At 40.4% G+C, this 22,559-nt stretch overlaps 1 protein-coding gene across 7 annotated transcripts in view; it reads right to left on the minus strand.

Annotated features, from left to right (window-relative positions):
* Nucleotides 1–22,559, minus strand: part of LOC120304721 (activating transcription factor 7 interacting protein) — a 131,158-nt gene that overhangs the window by 39,845 nt on the left and 68,754 nt on the right. For all 7 annotated transcript variants that reach the window (XM_039335644.1, XM_039335647.1, XM_039335646.1 and 4 more), the window contains 5 exons: nucleotides 19,517–19,659; nucleotides 13,769–13,906; nucleotides 5,168–5,233; nucleotides 3,879–3,952; nucleotides 3,282–3,370 (listed from right to left, as the gene is read on the minus strand). In XM_039335644.1, coding sequence (XP_039191578.1) covers nucleotides 3,282–3,370; nucleotides 3,879–3,952; nucleotides 5,168–5,233; nucleotides 13,769–13,906; nucleotides 19,517–19,659 — 510 coding nt within the window. The remainder of the gene's footprint in view (nucleotides 1–3,281; nucleotides 3,371–3,878; nucleotides 3,953–5,167; nucleotides 5,234–13,768; nucleotides 13,907–19,516; nucleotides 19,660–22,559) is intronic.

Genomic DNA, 22,559 nt, shown 5'->3' on the forward strand with positions numbered 1-22,559 from the left:
GATGAAGATGTTTATATCTAACACTGTATATATACCAAGAATTGTAATTGTGTAATGAGGGGAAAATGGAAAAAATATGGGGAAGGAGGATCAGGGAAAAAATACTGGAGTGTGCAGTACTGAATATACTTAATATTGAAGAAGTTAATGTTAAATGTGTGAACGCAGACAACATGGTGTTTACTAAGCTCTAAATATTGTAATTCTTAAAAATTAATAAAACCTTTTAAAAAAATCTAAGTGTGAATGCAGAAAATGAATCTTCAGTATCGTGTTCCACTATAAGGTCTCTGTACACTGTTAAGTTTAGTCAACTTGCTGAATGTAGCTTGGTGCACTGTAGCTGCAAAGAAAAAATTCAATGACATCCTTGAATGCTTTTCAAGTGATTTTCTCTGCTCCCACTAACAGATCTTTGAACTATTTGTCATTGATTATGATGATTCTGATCTCTGGACAAAGCAAAATATTTTCCTTAAGCTTGGTCTCAGTTATTCTTGGAGATATATATCTCAAATAATAGAAACCTTCACCTTCCTTATTTATTGCTTTCACAAAGGTTTTCATCAGTCTCAGTTTTATGTGAAACAGGCAAAATTATTTTTGTTGGGTCAACAAGTAGTTCATCATACACCATGTTTTTCTACCCTGGAACCAAATTCTTTCACAGTGGCCATTTCTTTTTAATGTAATTCAACTCTCTTGCACAGTTGTCCCATTCGCATATGTAACAGCAATACTTGGTAATGGCTGAACTGTATTCCAAGTGACAGAACCGCTACTTTTAAATCTCCAAAGATATTCCAGTTGTACTTGGTATACTTTATGTTTCTTTTATGTGTCCAGGATAGCCAACAAGTACTGAAAGGTGTACATAGCCACTGTGTAAAAACAGAAGATTTCTAAAACCAGCACGATAGGTTAAATTATAGGTTATTTTCATGAGTAGCAGCCAAAAATATGTAAGATACATCCAAATATGTTCATAAAATAAAAACTTTGTTGCCTGTGGAATTTAGAATAAAACAGAATAGAGCTGGAAGGGACTTCGGATGTCTTCTAGTCCATCTCAGACAAGTGACTGTCCAGTCTCTTCTTAAAAATCTCCAGTGATGAAGCACACACGATTTCTGAAGGCAAGCTGTTCCACTGGTTAATTGTCCTCACTGTTAGGAACTTTCTCCTTAATTCCAGGTTGCTTCTCTCTTTGATCAGTTTCCAACCATTGTTTCTTATCCTGCCCTCTAGTGCTTTGGAGAATAATTTGACCCTCTCTTCTTTGTGGCAGCCTCTCAAATACTGGAATACTGCTATCATGTCAGTCCTATTTCTTCTTTTCTTTACATTAACCAAACCCAAGTTCTGCAGCCGTTCTTCATATGTTTTAGTCTCCAGGCCTTGGATCATCTTAGTTGCTCTTCTCTGAACTTTTTCCAAGGTCTCAACAATGCAAAACGTTAAGAAAAATAAATTATCAGGCAGAATCATGAAGAGTCACATGGATGAGATGAGCAGTAGAAATTAGATGAATAAAATAAAAATGTTCCTTTATTATTCTACCAATAACAGTAAATGAAATAATATATTCAAACAAATAAAATCAATCTGAAATTTTAGTACAAATCAAGTAAAAAGGTACAAATATTGTCAAAATAATAAAAATTTACAAGAATTTCTAACTTAAACAATCCTTTATCATCAATCAGAATTTGTTGTTTCAAGATTTTAAGAGAAACCAAACTTCAGAAGTCTATCTGCAGAATTGTAAATCATAAATGTTTTCCAAGTTAAAGTTTGTATCAGTCATTTTCTAAAAATATAATGTTATTTTTCATGTGTATTTCCAGAGCATAGTTTACCAGTCTTTTTAAAGGAATTCTTGAAGGAATTGTATCTAATTTCCAATGGGAAATATAAAATATCTTAGCAAGTGTTATATATACAAACCTAATTCACTGTATCTGTAAAAATATAAAGCTTAGTGATGTTTAGTAGAAAAACAGCAGGCAAGAAAAGATAGAAAAAAAATTTCAATTTCTAAACTGCTTTGAAATATTAATTTGCCATGAAAATGCTTTCTCAACAAAAAGTGAATCAAAAATACTTTATAATGCAAGTATTTTTGTCTCAATCCCAAATAATTAAAGAATTAAAATGTAAGAATATGTACATACGTTTCTTTCTCATTGCCATTATATTTTCCTTGTATATTAAGACAAGTAATACAAAACTATCTTTTATCATCTATTTAAAGCATGAGCACTGTCCAATAATTAATTTCTAGGCCTTATTCAATTCTTATTTTGTTTCAAATAGGGATTAATTATGTCAGGGATTGCCTTTTTCTGACCAAACTTTGAAAAAGGTAGGGAGCTCAGGATCTATTCCATAAATGTTGCATTTAACATGAAGAAACTATAATTACTGTTTTTATTTCGACCTTCTACAGTGGCACAATGTTAGTAACTTATGTTTATACTGATTCATTATGCGATCAAGGATATCAATAGTAATCTATGAGTTTATTATTATAAATCAATGATTGATTTGTAAAGAGCAGCTATTACTTTATGGGTAAAAAATACCAATTAATAAATGTCAACTTCAATCCTCAGAGCTCTTGACTCTCCACTGAAGCTTTGGATATGTCCAAAGTGTCTCCAAAGGTTAGCATCATATTATAATTTTTAATTTTGTAGTTATTATTAGGTAAATGGAAATAGCATAAAAGCTTAAATTTACATTACTGTCCAGTCATTTTATCCTAGTCCTTCCTATTTACTGAAATGTAGTATCCAACATGCAATTCAAAGGCCAACTGTGATTATTAGGAATCCTCCAAAAGTTACACACTCCCCAAAAACTGTATATGGAAGCATGCTTAATTTTCTTTTAAATGCTACCCTTTTTCTTTCTTTGACAAAGCATCTTTGTCAAAATTGTGTTTGATTTATTTTAGTTTTAGAGCTGAAGTGAAATTCCACTAGTACAAAGTGCTGCAGCCTAGCTTATTCTATATGGTGTTTAAACTGGTTCTATGAATGTTTAAGGATACATTAAGAATAAAACTGTATATTAAGTTTAAGGACAGGACTCTAAGTACTTCATTTTAAGAATCAGATATTGTTTGATGCTACCACCGGATTTACCTAGGACAGCATATGTTACTTTCACTTAAACCACTTCTGTTTGGCTGAATTATATCAAGTCAGTTTTTACTTATTTGATTTTTAAAAATGTGCCATAAAAGTAATAATGTATATAATTGAGATAGATTTTACCTGTATTCACAGGGGACTGAAAAGTAGTTGATGAAGTGTCTCCTACATTTCTCTTGGACTCTAGCATCTGTCTTACTGTGCCAGCATTTCTAGAGAACAAAGATTTATGTTAGCTGTATCAAGTAGAGGAGCTATAGCAGAAAGTCCAAAAGAAAATTATTTTTAAATTTAAATAATTTATTATTATTCAATTTTCTAAATAATTCACAATATCAGTGAATTCTACATACCTACTATATATGCAATATAAAAAATTAAAAAACAAAAAACATATTTCTCTGTTTAAAACAAGCAATCTCCGGCCTTCATATTTTGTGATGCTAATTGCCATTATTTCTCAGTGACTAAGGCATATGGGAGTTGAAGACTACAGGCTGCTCAACTTTGCCCTACGAATTCCCCATGCCTATTTATGCTTTTCACCAAGAGAATGAATTAACATATATTTGGGTAACAGAAAAAAAGGCATATTTATAAATAAGATGTGAAATATAGTTGCCATCAAAATATATTGTACTTTTATGTGGAATTTATCTTTCCAATTATAACTAAGTTTCCAAAGAAAAAAAGTATAATAACTAGGGAGTTACAGCTTACCGATATGTCACACTGTTGACACTGCCAGTATCACTCACTGCTTTTCCTGGGGAATGGGGTGTGTTCTGTAGAGTCTACAAAGTGACACAAACCAATTTGAGATCGGTAACTTAAATTTTGTACTTCATAAATGATCATTCTATTTTAGGCACACTTCTGTTCCAGAAAATCTGAAGTCCTCCTTAATAAGTACAGTATTGTATTTCATGATACAATATAAATATATTTTCTCCCTTAAAGTCTCTGACATACTAAATTAACTGACATTATCTAAACTATCAAAACAATCCTGCTGCTTGATAATGTATGTAATGTAGCAATAGTATATATCTATCAGGAAGTATCAAGGTGAGGTGTTTAGATTTCCCATTCTCATTTTAAAAGTTAAGATATTTAAGCATCTTTTTGGAAATATTTTTCCCTAGCTCACAAATATGAAGATATGTTAGAATTATGAATGCTCTGCTTTCTTCAAATAAGTTTGTAGTACAATTAGTTCTGAAAGATACATAGAAATATGGACTAATGCAAGTGTGTCCATCCTTTTGGCTTGCCTGGGCTCTATTGAGTGAAGAGGAATGATCTTGGGCCACATATAAAATATATAAGATAGTTAATGTATATATATGGGACTGGCCCACCCCAACCACACTGGTAGAGGAGGTATGTTGCTTCCTGTCAGTCAAGAAAATTCAGCTGGCGGGCTGGAATAAATAAAGCCACATTACTAGCTGTCCAGGGCCGCATGCGGACTGCAAGCCACAGGTTGGCGATGCCTAATGTAATGGTTTAAAAACTAAAATTAAATTAAAATAACATTAGTTTTAATCAAGAATAAATTTTAGGGGTAAAATATTTAATTCTTTAATTTCCTTCTAGAAAACTCAGTAGATAAGAGGAGTTATAGTGTACTAGCTAAATATTGTGAGTATTAACAAGTGATCACATAATCTGTCAGTTACAGCTAAACATTCAATGTAAACTTCACTGACTTCAAAGTTATAAAACTTCACTATGGCATTCATCTTACTCCAACTGGAAAACCCCAAGAGATTTTTATGTAATTTCAATTTAGAGATATAAGTCCACAAATTTATGCGTATCCAATAACTTCTCCAAGTTAACACATCAATCCATAATTATGCAAAAGAATACATCTGATTCCATTGTTGTATTTTAGTTAAAACACATATGAATAAGCTATTACTATACTAAATTTTTGCATTGTTACTTATAACAGTTTTGAGCTTAATGGTTAATCAACAATATAATAAAAGTTCTGTCCTTACTTCTGTTTTTTTCTTTGAGTCCTCTCTAGCTGCTCCAAAACGTTTTGTCAATCTTGCAATTTTAGCCTCAAAATAAGAGAAAGGAAAATAAAAATGAAATATAGTCTCAATAAATTAATGTTGTAGTTCAGTTTTATAGTGTTGGTTTCATCAAGAAAAACCAATGAGGCTTTTTAAAAAATGTGGTTTACTTCTATCTACTTTACAAGAATGTCATGCTAGAATGAGAAGAGGCATTAGTCATAACACTGCTCCATTTAGCTATTCCCTGTCCAGCACTTTTATTAGCCAGAATGGAAAAGGAGATTGTATTTAATCTGAATGAACAAATATAGGTAGTCCTTGAGTACAACTGTAATGGAGCCTGCCCATTACAGTCTTAATGTTAAATGAATGAGCCTCATCCCTGCTCTCCCCAAAGCATTCATTAATCAAATGCGTGAGTCATTAAGTATTCATGGGATACCTCAAGAGTGGGAAAGATCATGCAGGAACAAGACCATCTGCCTCTGGCCACCCAAGACCTCCTTCCACTGAGATATCTCATGCTTGGGCCTTCTCTGCCCCAACCCTCTATCACTGGTTGCTCACTAATCGTTCAAAGATCTCCAGATTTCAAGATGTCAGGATGGGAAGGAGAACAGGCTGGGCTACATGGCAGAAAAGCGACCATCTTTTTCTCAGATGCTGACAAAGCTATTTTCCTTTCGTTGCAAGATGGTACCCTTCCCTCCCCCTTACCACCCTTAACTCCACTAAACTTACACTAGAAGAGTTAATGGCGGGGGAAGGAAGGCATACAGCCAACAGCAAACCTCTACAAACTGTCAGTATAGGTTGAGACAGAGTCAGTGCAAGTTATGTCCAAATTTGGCTTTGCTTCCGTGTCTTTCCAAATGTCCTGAGACAAATTTCATGCCAGGCAACCAGCATAGATGCAAAATGCAGCTGTTTGATGGTTACACAGATCAACCAAATGGGATTCCATAGCATTAATCTTTAAAGGAGTTCATGGATTGTTGTAAGGTACTAGACCAATTCAAGATGTCAAATTTAGTTTATGTAACCGTAAGAAGATTAAAGCAGTCAAAAGTCTATTTTTCTAATACCATACATCCAATTAAGATATTGGAAATATCCAAAGATCAAACCTGTAAATATAGTATTCATTGTGGTGACTAGGAGTTCGGCTATTTTAGTGACAATATCCCAATTTTTTAACTTTCTCTTAGGGTTTTCCACCACAATGCCTTGTTTCAGTTAATAGAGACATTCTTGTTCATGAAAACATTTATAAGGTAACAACAGTCTGTTTAAATGAATTTTATTTTAAATTCTGTTATTGCTAAATACTATTGCTTTTTTGTTTCATGATGATCATTTTATTGAATATTATTTTATTATTCTGGCTTTGTGCATTGCTCTGAGTATCCTGTGGAGGAAGACTGGTATAGAAATAACATAAAATGATAATCAGTCTAGATCAATGTGCTGTTCCTCCTCCTTCTCCAGCAGGATGACTGTAGAATCCACCGGATGGGTTATTACAGCCTTCCTGCTCGGCAGACTAGGTCAGAACTTTGGCCATGCCTCTCCTTTGGGCGTGTCTCCCAGTTTTGACTTAGTCTTGAGCTCGGCAACACGTAGTTTGTTTCGGCTCCACAGATAGATTAGGTTAAATATTTAATTTCATTGAAATTTGGTCTTCAATCAAAATATTATTAGGGTATACTTAATTGGCAACTTTCAAAATTGGCTGGGATTAGCAAACTAAAGGATTTGCCGGCAACCGGCTTGTGGCTACGAGCCTCAGGCCTCTTGGCCGGCTCAATCCACTTGTTTACAAGCCCTTTTTTCCTTCGATCGCTCGGTCTCTGCCTTCGAGCTTCTGCTCGCTTGCAGTCAGACCGTTTTCCTTGTCGGACGGCCTCCAGATCGCTACCGGCATCAAAAGCGGCCGGCGGCTGCACAGCTGAAGAGCGAAGAGTTTTCCCGGCAGCCGGATCCGCTCGGAGGAGTCCATGCGGGCAAAAGCATCCCAGTCTCGGAGGAGAGCGGAGGAAACGGGCACAAACAGCAAGTGAATTATTGGGGCTCTTTTTTCCTGGACCTTGGCCATTAACTTTCCTCGCTTATCCTCTCCTTTCATTTCTTTTCCATTCCGCCTGACTCTAAAGGGGGAGCAGCCACCATCTTGGATGCGTGTTTCACTGGCGGCCGCCATTTTGAGAGCATCACAACAGTGGCCGCCATTTTGGGTGCAGATTACAGACGGGCACCATTTTGGGTGGGGTCCAACCGCAGCGAGACTCCCAGTTTCTTTCATTAAGTGAACGGTATCGATCTTCCTTGCAGGAGGGATACCTGGCTCACCCCAGGGGCCTGGCCTTTCATCCCCTATATTGGGGGGGGGGAAGCTCAGTCTATTAGGATAATCCTGAGCTCATTCACTGCTGTTATCATTAGCTGTGATTGGTGGCACTATCACAAACAATTCTTCTGGTGAAGGAGAGAAAAGGGGAAAAAAGTTTTTTCCAATTGTTCAGTAGAGTGTGGCATTTGTCACCACCTGACAAGGGGTTTTAGCAAATCTCTTGACTGTCCGGCCATTGCAGTTGTACAGAGCGAGGATTGACTTCTTTCCATCTCTGTCAATTGATCTGCGTACTTGGGATTCCCCCCCACCTCCAGGTATTTCCTACTCAGTATAACCGGTTCGCAATGGCAGACAGCGCCTCGCCTTCAGCCTCACAGGGCTCCAAAATGCCTCCCCCGCAACAACAAAAGCGCAGATCCACTGAATTAGAGTCGGGGGAAAGAAAAAATCCAAAACAAAGCATACATTCCAGAAGGAGCCCTCCAAAACAGCTGAGCGAGAGGCCTTGAGGAGACATTTGGCATTGGAAAAACAATTCTCTAGGGCCAAAAGACTCAGGTCCAATGAGGCTGAGATCGTTTCCCCCGCCCCACTGGAGATTCCTATACCTGAGCCCACATTTACTTCTTCTCAGGATATTCTAAGATCTTGGTCTCCTCAGGGGGAAACTGAGCAGATTGGTTCCCATCGCTCCTCATCCTCACCAGATGAGGTTCTGGCTGTGGCTGGCCCTAGTGGCAGGTCTCAGGAGGACATATGGTCTGCTCAATTTCAGTACTTCATGCAAAATGCATTCACTCAGTTTATGTCCTCCAAGGGAAAACTGACCTTCCAATCTCCATCCCAAAAAGGGATAGCCACTGCTTCTACTACAGATGTTTCAGAGACCTCCTCACAGCTGGGAGAGGCGGAGTCGGTGGACCTAGACATAGCTGACATACCTTTGTCGGACGATGAGGCTGCTCTTGAGCACACCTCAACTTCAGGTGTGACCCTTTTCTCTTTAAATCTCTCTTGATCAAAGCAATTACCACTGTTAATCTCACTTCTGTGCAGGAGAAACCTTCTACCAGTCAGGAGGCTAACCCTCTGTTCGCGATGAAGGTAGCAGAGGACAAGTATATTCCTTGCCCAGAGGTTTTTCACACCTCCATGGAAAACCAATGGTCTTCGCTGGCAGCTCCACCTGCTCCTAACCGTGTAGAAAAGAAACTGTTTAACGTTTCTCCTTCATTTGCCTCAATATTGGAGGTACCCACTGTTGATAGTCCTCTGATCTCCTTGCTTTCTACATCTGCTATTCCAGGGGACATGGCGGAGGCCCTCAAAGCGGAGGACAAGAAATTTGATCTCTCTCTCCATCGGGCACACCTAGCCTCGGCCTGGGCGGCCGAGGCTGCAACTTCTTGCTCCTTCTTCGCCAGGGCTTGTATCATGTGGCTTCGCGAGCTACAAGCCAGCGTCCCTCCAGATCAGGATAGAACACATCAAACTCTGGCCAAGCTAGTGGCCGCGTCACAATACATGGCTGACGCTTCCTTACATTCAACTAAATATTCTGCAAGATCTATAGCAGCCAGGGTTGCTTCTTGTAGGCTCCTATAGCTGAAACATTGGAAGACAGACTTGAAGGTTAAATGGCGCCTGTCCACGTCTAAATATAGTGGGACACTCTTGTTTGGATCTATCTTAGATCCACACATTAATGAGGGCAAGGACAAACGCAAGATCTTAGTCCATCCTTCTAAAAAACTGGACAGGAGCCCTCCACAGGAATTCCATAAACAAAGTTTCCGTCCCAGCGGCTCCTGGGAGTGGAGACAGCCCTTTCGGCCAGGGCAATTCTGGGACTGGTCAAGAGGCTCACGATCCTTCTACTCCAGACAGGATCATTCCCAGGATCGTCAAAATACTGGAGCCAGAGGCCAATTCCAGTCTAAGCGTCCCTTCAGGGGATTTGGAGGCCGTCCTTACAGGCGGTCCAAGTGACGCCAGGGAGGACTCTCTCATCAGGGGTCGGCTGGAAAGGTTCAGCGATGTCTGGGAACTGACCACCTCCGACGCCTGGGTAACAGAGACCATCAAGTGCGGTCTCACCTTAAGAGTTCTACTCTCCCCCACCAGACTGCTTCATAAGGCGTCCACTCTCCCGGAACACTACCAAGGCAAACTTGGTAGCCTCGGCCATTTCTCATCTGGTTACAATTCAAGCCATGGAACCAATACCAAGGGACCAGGAGGGAAAGGGGGTTTACTCCATTCTCTTCGTAGTTCCAAAAGCCTCAGGAGGGTGGAGGGCGATACTGGATTTGAAGGGACTAAATTATTTCCTAACCTACAGAAGGTTCAAAATGCAGTCCCTAAAGTCCATATTGTCCAGCATCAGGAAGGGGGACTTCCTCTCTTCAATAGATCTCACGGAGGCTTATCTATATATTCCCATTCACCCGCAATATCGCAGGTTTCTCAGGTTTTGCTACACGCACTGGCATTACCAGTACAGGGCCCTTCCATTCGGCCTATCCTCAGCCCCAAGGGTCTTCACAAAGATATTAGCAGTCATAGCGGCCCATCTCAGGTTGATGCCGGTGCGCGTACAATGTTAATTGGACGACATCCTAGTTCAGTCCAGTTCTTTTCAGACAGCACAGTTGGACATTCAGGCCACAATACTCACTCTTCAGAATCATGGGTTCTCTGTGAATTTCAAGAAGAGCCACACGACTCCCACAAGGAAACTCCAACACCTAGGGGCAATAATAGATTCGACACTTTGCAAGGTATACCTTTCTCAGGAGCGTCGAACCAGCATCAGAAATCTGGTTCATCAAGTTCAGAAGGACAGGAAGGTGCCCCTGGCACAGCTGTCAAAGCTCCTGGGAAAGATGGTCTCTTGCATGGGTATCATTCCGTGGGCCAGGCTCCACTCCAGGCTCCTTCAGTGGTTCCTACTTCCTTATCAGAGGCAGAACCTCAGTTCCTCCAACAGGAAGGTCACAGTTCCGCACCACACATTACTGTCTCTACTTTGGTGGACATCACCCGCAATGACCAAGGGAACCATTTTCAGGGAGCCCACCCGGGTCACCCTCACAACAAGTGAGTCTGTTCAGTTGGGGAGCTCACCTGAGGACCCATCTGGCCCAGGGGCAGTGGTCACGATCAGATCTTGCCCACAATATCAATTGGCTCGAACTCTGGGCCATACACCTAGTGCTCCTTCAATTCTCCCCTTTAGTGAAGGGGAAGCATATCCTCGTTCAGACGGACAACGTGGCAGCGAAGGCTCACGTCAACAAAGAAGGAGGAACCCGGTCCTGGGAACTGATGCGAGAGGCATCAGATCTGGGTCTCTGGGCGGAGTCAAATTTGGTTTCTATCAGGGCGGAACATATTTCAGGGGCGGCAAATCGTCAAGCGGACTCCATGAGCAGAGCCAAAGTGGACCATGCGGAATGGCGACTGGACCCGACTCTGTTTGAGGAGATCTCACTGAGGTTCGGGCGACCTCACCTAGACCTATTTGCCACCCCGACAAACACACAGTTCCCCAGGTTCTTCTCGAGGTTTCCGACACGGGGAATAGAGGGAACGGTTGCCCTCTGATATCGTTGGCCTGCACAGCTCCTGTACGCCTTCCCACCACTTCCTCTGCTACCGGCGACCATACGCAAACTGATTCTGGAAGGAGCGGAGGTAGTCTTGATTGCTCCACATTGGCCAAGGTGTCCGTGGTTTGCCGACCTTGTGGATCTCTTGATTTCACCTCCGTGGAGGATTCCTCAGGACCGAGTGGTCCTCAACCAGGGCAACCTCCTACACCCCAACCCGCAGTGGCTCCAACTAGCCGCTTGGCACTTGAGCGGGAAGGTTTAGCCAGACAGTCCTATTCGTCCAGGGTGATTTCGATGATACAAGCATCGAGATGCCCTTCGATGAACAGGATCTATGACGCCACATGGAAGGGCTTCTGCAATTGGTGTTCCATACATCAGTTGGAACCTCTCTCGGTCACTATTCCAAATATTCTTGATTATTTGTTGGAAGGTTTGAATAAGGGCTTGTCATACAGTACTATCCGAAGAGAACTAGCGGCCCTTTCAACGGTTCTTTCCTGCGACAATTCTAGTCCCTTGTCACAGCATCTGGCAATCAGTGCCTTTCTAAAGGGAGCGGTTAACACCAGACCCCCCCCCCCGTGGTACATCGCTATCCATCTTGGGACTTGACCGAGGTGTTGCAGGCCTTGACATCATCTTTGTTTGAACCTCTCAGTTCATGTTCTCTCCACTTCTTGTCTTTGAAGGTGGCGTTCCTGGTGGCTATTACCTCAGTTAGAAGGATTTCGGAATTAGCCGCGCTTTCCGTCAGGGAAGATTTGTGCACCTTTTTCGAAGACAGGGTGGTCCTTAGACTGGATACCTCATTCGTTCCAAAAGTTAACTCTATTTTTCACAGGTCTCAGGAACTAATACTTCCCAATTTCTGTCCCAATCCCACGCACAGGCTGGAATGACAGTGGCATAAGTTAGACGTACGCAGGGCTCTGCATTACTACGTGAAGCGTACTGCATCCTTCCGTAAGTCGAAGTCCCTATTTGTATCTTTCCAACCTTCAGTCACGGGGAAGAAGGTTTCTTCTTCAACCTTAGGTAGGTGGATTAGGGCTTGCATATCTCAGGCCTATTCTTTGCAGTCGATCCCTGTACCTTCACACGTCCTCCACATGCAACGCTGCCGTGTCGGCAGGCTTCGGTGGAGGAGATTTGTAGAGCTGCAACGTGGTCTTCTCCTTCGGCGTTTGTCAGACATTACCGTTTAGATGCCTTCGCGGTGGCTGATGCTGCGTTTGGCAGGCGTGTACTTCAACAGGTTGTTTCTTCTCATGGTTCACAAGCCTAGACTCTCCTTCCCAAGGGGACATGAACGGCTTTGGTATGTCCCATCCGGTGGATTCTACAGTCATCCTGCTGGAGAAGGGGCGACGTCTTACCTGAACGCCTTTTCTCAGCAGGATGATGTAGAATCCACACCCTCCCGTGTAGGTAGTCTAGGCAGATTTTATGACAAATGGAGCCATCGTGTTGTATTCGTCAGAGCTGCTTCGCCTCATCAAAACTGGGAGACACGCCCAAAGGAGAGGCATGGCCAAAGTTCTGACCTAGTCTGCTGAGCAGGAAAGCTGTAATAACCCATCTGGTGGATTCTACATCATCCTGCTGAGAAAAGGTGTTCAGGTAAGACAATGCCCCTTCTAGGAATAGCATCTACAACCTCTGGCAACAAAGAGTGAGCTAAATCCATTAAAAAAAAAGACTGGCAGGAAAGTGCTGATATTACCAAATTAGAACTATCACAACGAGTATGAGTCAGAAAAGTATATCCATGCCACATTCTGCAAATAATCTATCAAGTGACTCTGCATTCTTAAGTTTCTCTCCAAAAATACCTTTTCCAGCTCAAATCCTTGCTGATTTTGCAAATTTCTCTTCTTTCTCTTGACACTCTGTTTCCCCTGTAGATTGCATATTTATGTGCCAGATTCATTTTCTGCCTAAATAGTCAGGGTTTCTTGTGATACATTGCAGTTGTTTTTCACAACTAACTGCAGTTCCATTCAGTGCAAAACATTTGGATGAGAGATCTCTACATATGAACAGAAGGGAGCTTTTTTTTCCAGCTATATGCCTGTACCTCTTCTGAATAGCTAAAATATCATCCAAATCAAATTTGAGAGCTGAATGAAAGCAGGTTGACTGAAAAATGGCCTTGAACATATTCAGCTATTCTAGCCTTTATGTCAGTGGTTCTCAACCTTTCTAATGCCGTGACCCCATAATACAGTTCCTCATGTTGTGGTGACCCCCAACCACTTATACATTACCGGGTGCCAGGGGCATGGCCAAAGAAAAGGGGGAAAAAATGGTGGACAGCCTTGTTTGGCGACCCCCGTGAAATGATCGTTTGACCCCAAATGGGGTCCCGACCCACAGGTTGAGAACCACTGCTTTATGTTAACTAAGTAAACAGTGGATATGATATTTTTATGCAAGCAACTAGCATAAAAACAAATAGGTTTAATTTTGAAACAAAGAACAAAAACCATGCAAATATAAATGGGGATATTTCTCTGAGCAAAATATACTTTAATTAACAGATGTCTTGCATTTTAATATTGGAAGAAAAATAATTCTATAAAGTCTCAAACATATATGCATAAATACCTGTAATTCTGTAATGGCAGTTTTGTGTCTCTTATTGCATTCGATCTTATCTACTCTGGTTTTCAAATCTTCTAGAGTTTTATCAAACAAAGCACACTCCATGGCGCTAAATTTCTCTTCTAGAAAACGATGGATGACCTGTAAAAATATAAATGAAAGAGTAGCTAGTTGAGATTAAATTTTCTTTTAAATTTTATCATAAAAATGTTTTAACTTTTAAGGAAAAATGAAATAAAATTAATTTAAATTTTTGTTTACTTACTGTATATAGTTACCTAAGAAAAACACATCTTGAATATATTTGTATCGATGACACATTTAGTGAATTCTATTTTTAATTTACACCCTCACTTATCACTTCCCTGTTACAGTGTTTCCCCGAAAGTAAACCCGTCCCCGAAAGTAAGTCCCAGCTGATTTTTGGGGGTGGGCCTAATATAAGCCCTTCCCCCCGAAAGTAAACCCTACTTAAGGGCCTACACAAATGGTCTGCTGCCGATTCCGTCTGGTTTCACCACAGACACAAGGGGGGAAGAATCTGTCAGTGCCACTATGATGAGGCGAAGCCGATGGGGGAGGGGGATCTGATCCATGGTACCTGAGCCTCCAGTACTCCACCTGCCGCTTTGGTTGGCCTAGCGGGCCCCACCTCGGTGCCCTGCCCACTGCCGCCCAACATGGCCGCCCCGGGGCTGCAGGGGCTGGCCTGGCATGAGAAGGGCACATGCCCCACTCTGGTACCATACCTGGTCCACCACTATGCTCTCCCCGCCACGTTGCTTCTCCACCCCATGCACAGGTCCCGCCCCACCCACTCACACGGTCTACTCTTCTAGTAGCGGCAAAAAGTAAGCCCTCCCCGAAAGTAAATCCTAGTGCTTACTTCAGAGCCCCAAAGAAAGTAAGATAGGGCCTTACTTTCAGAGAAACACGGTATTTTAAATGAAGGTCAGCAAGCCCTTATAATATTTGTTAGATTGATTTTTTTAATGGTACTATCTAAGCCTAGATAAAATTACTCTTATTGGAAGAGTTTAGATTGCAATATCTGCTTACTAAAGAGAGGTTATTTAAAAATAGCTAAAGTGTATTTTCCATTGGCTTTAATAAAATTGAAATACACATCTAGATTGAAAAACATATCATGAAATCAATGAAACATATACTGTAATTGAAAGTGAACCATCAGATTTGTTTCCCCAAACCATCTGAATAATATATTTCCTATAAATCACAAAAATACGTAAAAAAAGAAAATACTTAAAAAGTGCAGAAAAAAATCCCCTGCAAAAAGGAAAGAAAAACAAAAGAAACTTTTTCCTTCGTGCCCAGCAAGTGCATTTGACATTAACAACTTATCACTGTTTCTTAAAATATAACCAAATATAAGTAACTTCATTCTCTACCATGGTGCTTTTCAACCTTTTCACAGACTGTACCACTTTTAGGACATGACACACTGGTTTTAATTTCTTCGGTGGCAGTTCCTTTGCTGAATCACTTTCCCTTTGCACTGACAAATGTATGACAAATGTATTCATATTTATTAATAAGCACTACTATCTTGGTGGTCAGGTGGCTGGTTGGCCCTTCTTCCTCTCTCCCTCTCCTCTCTCTTTCACTGCCTGTTGGGCTCTCCTTCCACAGCCTCTGATCCTTCGTTGATCCCTCTGTTTGTCTCACAGAAGCCTCTCCCCTTCTCCCGCCCCTTTCCCCATTTTTTTTCTCTCCCTCTCCCATCCAAACCTCTTTTTGTATCTTCTCCTCTCTCCCCCCTCCTCCTCTTTTTCTCTTCCAGGGGCGCCACTCTCTGGGGCTTAGGGACAACTCCAGCATCCGTCGCTACTCCAGTCCCACTCTCCCATGCAGTCACCCACTCCCCAGCTGGCCACTGCACAAAGCGCTGGAGCTGCACACTCTAATCCTGGGGCCTCTGATGAGTCCTGGCAGTCCTACAGCTCCAGCTGACTCTGTCACCCCAAGGCCTGTCTGCTGCTCCTGATGATAACAGAGGCTGATGGAAGTGCCAATCAGCTGGAGCTACATGTCAATCCTGACCTCTATCAGAGCCCCGGCAACACCGCAGCTCCAGCTGACTCTCCCCCTGGCCTATGGGGCACTGCCGCTTCAGCTCATCCCCCCCAACTATACTTGTCTAGATTGTGTACCACCTGCCAGGTGCCAAAGTGCCACCAGTTGAAAAGCCCTGCTCTATCACACCCCATTCCTATACAGGTTTTCTTTGATTCACGACCAAATTGAGCCCAAAGTTTATGTTACTAAGCAAAGTTGTTTAGTGAGTTTTGCCTCATTTACAACCTTTCTTGCCCCAACTGTTAAGTGAATCACTATAGTTGTTAAGTTAGTAACATAGTTGTTAAATGGCTTTCCCATTGATTTTGTCAGAAGGCTGCAAAAGGTGATCACATGACTCCAGGACACAGCAACTATGATAAATATATGCCAGTAGGCAAGCATCTGAGTTTTGATCATGTGATCATAGGATACTGCAACGGCCATGTGAAAAATGGTCATAAAGTCACTTTTTCCAGTACCATTGTAACTTTAAACTGTCATTAAACAAATGGTTGTAAATCAAGGATTACCTGTAAACTTATCTCTAAAATCCTCAGCTCACATTATTAATCAGAAAAAGTTAACAGAAATGCCTAACAATATAAATATATAATTCCACTAACTATTTAAACCCCAATTTCCCAACCCTATCTTTAACAATCAAAATCTAATTCCAATTAACAATTAAACATTACAAAAAAATTAAGAGCTATTAAACATTACCATAGTATCCCTTTATTTTTATATTAAAGTACTAACATAGCCATTGCAAATCAACCTATTATAAAATTGAACATTTTCCTTAAGAAAACTATACAGTCAAAAGAACCATTAAAAATCACCAGAGATACCAACCCATTATTTAATTATAATCAAGTAAGCTAATTTTGTATTTTTTTTCTTCCTCCTCCCAGAAAACCTTAAGTTCCATATATAAAATTCTAACTTTTGCTTTTATCTACGGTCCTTGCCTTTTCTATCAAAATTCTTATTTTTATCCATGTCTATTTTTAATTTCCTTGTAATAAATTTCAGTAAAACTCTTATATTCCAATTTAAAGGAAATCACTGTTTTGATACAGTTTGTAATTCCTTTTCAATTTTTAAATGATTATCCAATTCCATTTATAAATCCAATATTTACATCTCCTTCTTGTAAGTAATAATTTTTAAGTCCATGTTAAAGTTCATTTCAGTTAAATTCAATGAAACTTGTTCAACAGCTTTTGGTTCTAATACAGAATTAAAATAACTCAAAAATTTCTTTACGGTGTCATTTGATAATCTCTAGCGATCAACTTTCAAAGTTTTGTTATCAGCTTGGAATGAGAGGTTCACATGTGAGAGCATCTTTTTAATTCACTTCAAAGTATTTCTTTAAATTGATTTCATTGATTTAAACTCTTAGCATTTAAAAATTTGCTTGATATAACACTATAATCATCCTTTTCCTGTATATTTTTTAAAAAAATAAAAAGCTGGAAAAATGTAATTTTCTTCCTTCTTAAACAGATTGAAAACTCGCCCAGTGAATGCTAGACTTGCGATTATGAAGATTTTTCAATCTTTAAGAAAGACTGTAAAATATTAATCTCCCAAGTAATAATGATGAGGTTTGCTTGAACTTTGAATCCTGAAAAGGCTGCATTGATGGCTCAAGAGCATGATGGAATCTGTGATTCCCAGCTGATCGTGACCATAACATCAATTTCTGCCATCAACTTGCAAAACTCCTACGTCAGAATGCATGAGGGTGATCTTAAGATCTCGCTAATTCAGAAAAAATATATGGCAGTCTGGATCTCTTATTCAACTGCCTTCTGGCCACAATGCCCCCAGCTATGAGCAGGCATCAATTTGCTATTTTCCACCAGAAATGACTCCATACAACACATTTGTGAATAGTCCATAATTTTTTTAAAAAATGGCACCAAAATGAATATAGGTATGCCACTCAAGAAATGGATTTTATGATACTAGAATTCTACTTTATTAAATAGACTATAGAAACAGAAACTTAAAAGCGTAAAAGCATTTTTGTCAAGGTATTCATTTAACAGCTAACCAGCTTATGTAATATAAGATATAAGATGTAATGATGGGAATGACTCAGCAGGGTCTGTGTCTCTTTAAGACACAGGGAAGGTTCTGCTGGTGTGTTCTCTCTCTTCCATTTCCTGCTGTAACTGTGGTTTGTTGGATCCTGTCATATTACTATGTGTATGTATATTGTTCCTGGTGTATGATCTTGTAGATAGTGTAAGATAAACCACCATTTACGATAGACCACTGTTTACTGTGTTTACTCCTGGATTATCTCATGCAATACGATTGTGCACGCTCTGCCCTTTTCTTTTCCTGTACCAAAGAGAGTCAAATTGGGACAATCTCAACTTTCACTCTATTCTGCTATCTTGTCTTCCTGGCCTTGAATGAAATTTTGCTAAAATTCTTTATATTTCTTCTCCAAAGTCAACTATGCGATTCTCTATAGGAATATGTTAATTTAGGGCTCACAGAAATTGTTTGGTTAGCGTGGGTTGTGGAGGTTTGTTGTTGGATTAGATCACTAGGTTTACTTGGAGTTGGAGGGTGGCATGGTGGCAGCAGCTGTTCTCAGAACTGGTAGAGCATAAAACCTTGAAAATAGCCTTCTGGAAGACCAGGAAAGTAGAGTTGCCCGTGGCCTGCAAATGAATGGGATCTGATCAGGGCCATATATATGGCTGTAGGTCATGGTTGCTAACGTGGCAACAGGGACAACAGCAGGTAAAAATTTATACTAGTGATATTGATCATCTTTTTGATGGTGTTGTTCTATCTCTGAAGCACCACTGATCACCTGTTGTAGATTCTTTATAACATGGTGGCAGCAGCAATTCGGAATCCCTTGCTCAGGTAACAGCAGCAGCAGTGGTGGAAAAGTGTTTGCTCTGGACTAAATTTTAACAATGAACCGAGAGTGCTTGGTGATTAAATGAGGTCTGGTTTTGGTTTTCTGGAGTCTATGAAATTTACTCTTAATCCTTTAATAATCAGGCTTTGGTTAAAACTATGGGTATAAAACTATACCCAAAACTATGCCCTTCTTTAATCTAGAGAAGGGATGGACAATTAATTTTTAATTAATTAATTAGGAGTCCTGGTAGCATATTGATTAGAATGCAATATTGACCACAGTCTGAAGTTTGATCCTGATGGGCTTGAGGTTGACTCAACCTTCCAAGGTCGCTAAAATGAAGACCCAGACTGTTGTGAGCAATAGGCTGACATTGTAAACTGCTCAGACAGTGCTGTAAAGCATTATGGAGTGGTATATAAATCTTAAGTGCTATTGCTATTATTTTTCCCAAGGGCCACCTAAAAAACTGGGACTGTTGTAGAGGGCCACTCCACCTCTGCCACAGCCCCCTACACCACTGCCGCAGGCTGGACAGGGATAGCCAAAAAAATGCTCAGATCTCGTGGGTAAAAAGAATGGCTTTGTTATTCAGCCAATGTATTAAAGAAATACGACTCAGGCAAGAACAATGGAACATAGCATAATCCTGCCAAGCATTTATTTTCACTATTAAAGATTTTAAAATTTTAATATACTTGGAACAAATAGAAAGTATTTTAAATTAAAAGGCAAATTACCTACAATGCACAAATCAAGAATGTCATATTTACCTTTTCAAGTTTCTGATGAACATCTCCTTTGGTTGTAATTTTTACTTCAAATTCTGCTTCAAAATCTCCCAGATACCGTCGGCGTTTAGAATGGATACTATCCATATCCTCTGATTTAGAACGCTTTCTTCTTGATGCCTCACCTAAAATTTATTTTGATTTTATAGACTTCTTAGTTGCCCTTTTCAAGATCATGATTCTCTCAACAAAAGCAAAAAAACTCAAGTAATTCAGCTTCACCAAAATATGAGAAAGAATTAAAAAAGGATGAGATACTCTTAAAAACCCAATGAGAAACAATGTCTATTTTTCTTTGTTCATAATAAATGAAAAATTATTCAATAATTCTCAACACTATGCAATATAAGAGATTAATTTTTAAAATTTATGCTTATAAAAATTAAAATAGAAATATTAAAAAGGGTCACAATTATCCCACCACATTGAGCAAGCTGATGACTACATATGATCTCTTTGGTTCACTAGGAACAATGTGAATACGAATCAGTCATGATGTTACTAGGCTTCTTAAAATAAAAAAGTCTCCAAATAGGGCTGGAAAATCTACTGGAACAACTCTCTCATTTAAGTGTTTATCTGCATGTATGTATTTCATTTCATGTATTTTGTTATGACACCAATTTATTTATTTGTTGCCATGTAGTTCCATTTGTTCTGAGCCATATAGCACCGCCAGCTTTACAAAGGCAAAATGCACTAGTGAGAGAATACAGAAAAAAATTATGAATAGCTCATTCCTACCAGTGCATGCCGACCTTCCTCATTTATCAGCCATAAGACTCAAATCCAGGAAGCCTCCACTGGCACTTGCATAACATTTGTCCAACAACTTTAACATCGATTCCCAATGGAAAGCCAAACGCGTTGCTGAATGCCCAGATTTAGGAAGACATATAAATGACCCCACAAAAAGGTGCCAGGCTTTGAATTACTACGTCAGCAATTGACAATCCTGAATAGAATTTGCATCTTACCCGGCATCTGCCAGGACTCTCTGAATACATGGGACATAGTATCCTCCCCTCAGTGTGACTCTAGGGTCCCATGTCAAACTATAGATCACATTGTGTCAGGTTGTAGGCTGAGGGCATATATTGGTCCAGTATCTGATTTTTTAAAAAATATAAACGATGCTGCACTTCAATGATTCGATGGTCTTGAGCAGGAGTAGGTAACCCAAAATACTCAAAGAGCCACTTGGACCCGTTTCCCACCAAAAACAAAACACTGGGAGCCACAAAACTCTTTTGATATCTAAAATGAAGATAACACTGCATATATTGGAAAAGACCCGAATACGCCAAAACCTGCATACCTGTACACGTGAAAATCTACGAAAACATATGGTGTATTGGTGGGGGTGTGTGAAGTGCTGGCTTAGTTGCTGTAGATGGGTTGGTTGGCTGTGTAGGGGTTATTTTTGTGGATTGTTCAGCTGTTTCATAACATCCTGAGTAGTTGAGGTGCTGGCTGTGTGCCCATTAGTCTTTTGTGTTATAACGACCTGGGTAATGGGTTGTGTGATTACATCCTGAGATCTAGTGTAGTGATATTATATAAATAAGCCAAAGACCCCAGCCTGAAGATGACGAGTGGGACCTCGTCAAAACGTCGCCAAGATACTCTCAATCTTACACAGGAAAAGACCCAAATACGCCAAGACCTACATATCTGTACCTGTGAAAATCTACAAAAACAAATATATATATAAAATGTTATGTTATGTTATGTGGGTCTTTGGTTATTCGGATTTTGTACCGCGTAAAATTGGAAGTGTCTTGGTGACGTTTCGACGAAGTCCCATTCGTCATCTTCAGGCTGGTGTTTTCAGCTTCGTGCTTCGAGGAGCAATGTGTGGTCTTAGCTGTTTCTTCCTTTTAACTGCCAGTGGGGGTATGAACTGATTGGGTGGGAGCTTGGCTGTGTTCTGATTGGGTGGAGGTGTGTTCTGATTGGTTAGGGGCTTGGCTGTGCTCTGATTGGCTGGGGGGTTGGCTGTGCTCTGATTGGCTGGGGGAGTGTTCTGTTTGGGTGGGGGCTTTGTTGTGCTCAGGTTAGTCTGAGTTGCAGGGGGGTTTAAGATGGTGGGCTGCCTTGCTATTTTTTGGCTTCGTGTTCGTGGTCGTGCCTCATCTTCATGGTGGGTGTCAGTTTGCTTCATGTATGGATTGGAGGGGTTTAAAGTGTCTAATGATGCAGCTGTGGTCTGGCTTCTGGTTTGTGGTCATGCCTCATCATCGATATGGCTTTGGGTTTGCTTTTTGCGTGGATGTGTGGTGGTGACATCCTGTGTGGTTTTTGTGAGTGTGGGTCTGGTGTCATTCTTTGTGTTAGAGAGTCGTTTGTCAATAAGGGCGGGTTTCCAAATGGCTAGTAGGTGGGAGGTATCATCTCGTTTGTTCATGCTGTGTGGGCGTTTTTCTATCTCAATGGCTTCTCTGATTCCATTGAGATAGAAAAACACCCATACAGCATGAACAAACAAGATGATATAAATAGCATGAACAAACAAGATGATATAAATAAAAGTCGTTCACCAAGAGAATAAAAATGTAGAAAATTTATTAGCTAAACCTAGCTTTTGTCAAGAGCTCTTGACATCATCAGGGTGTAAAAGGCAGTTTGTTGGGAAAGCTTATATGCAACCGCTAATCATCTGCACTCGGTTCCTAGACCGTGTCACGGGGCCCAGCTGGGCGTGCTGTAATTTGAGTGTGTGTCTTGAATCAGAGTGTAGTTCTTTCTTACTTCCTTTCTGTGTTCCGTCACGCGTTGATCTTCTCCTATGATTCAAGGGGTGGTTCCTGTGCCATGCCCGTAATGTCCGTTGTGCTGGGCACATCTATATGGCGGTTGATGGAATTTTCTCCAGAAAACCAGGCCTCTTTCAGCAGACGGCCCCCTTGACTGAAGATCATGCGCCCCAAAGACCCCCTCCCCACCGCAGAAAGATCGGCGGTGGTGTACAAAATAGATTGCATGGACTGTCATAGCAATTACATGGGGGAAACATCGAAAAGAT

This window comes from Crotalus tigris, unplaced genomic scaffold (genome assembly GCF_016545835.1).
Source record: "Crotalus tigris isolate CLP2741 ecotype Arizona unplaced genomic scaffold, ASM1654583v1 scf7180000017644.4837335, whole genome shotgun sequence".
Taxonomy (NCBI): domain Eukaryota; kingdom Metazoa; phylum Chordata; class Lepidosauria; order Squamata; family Viperidae; genus Crotalus; species Crotalus tigris.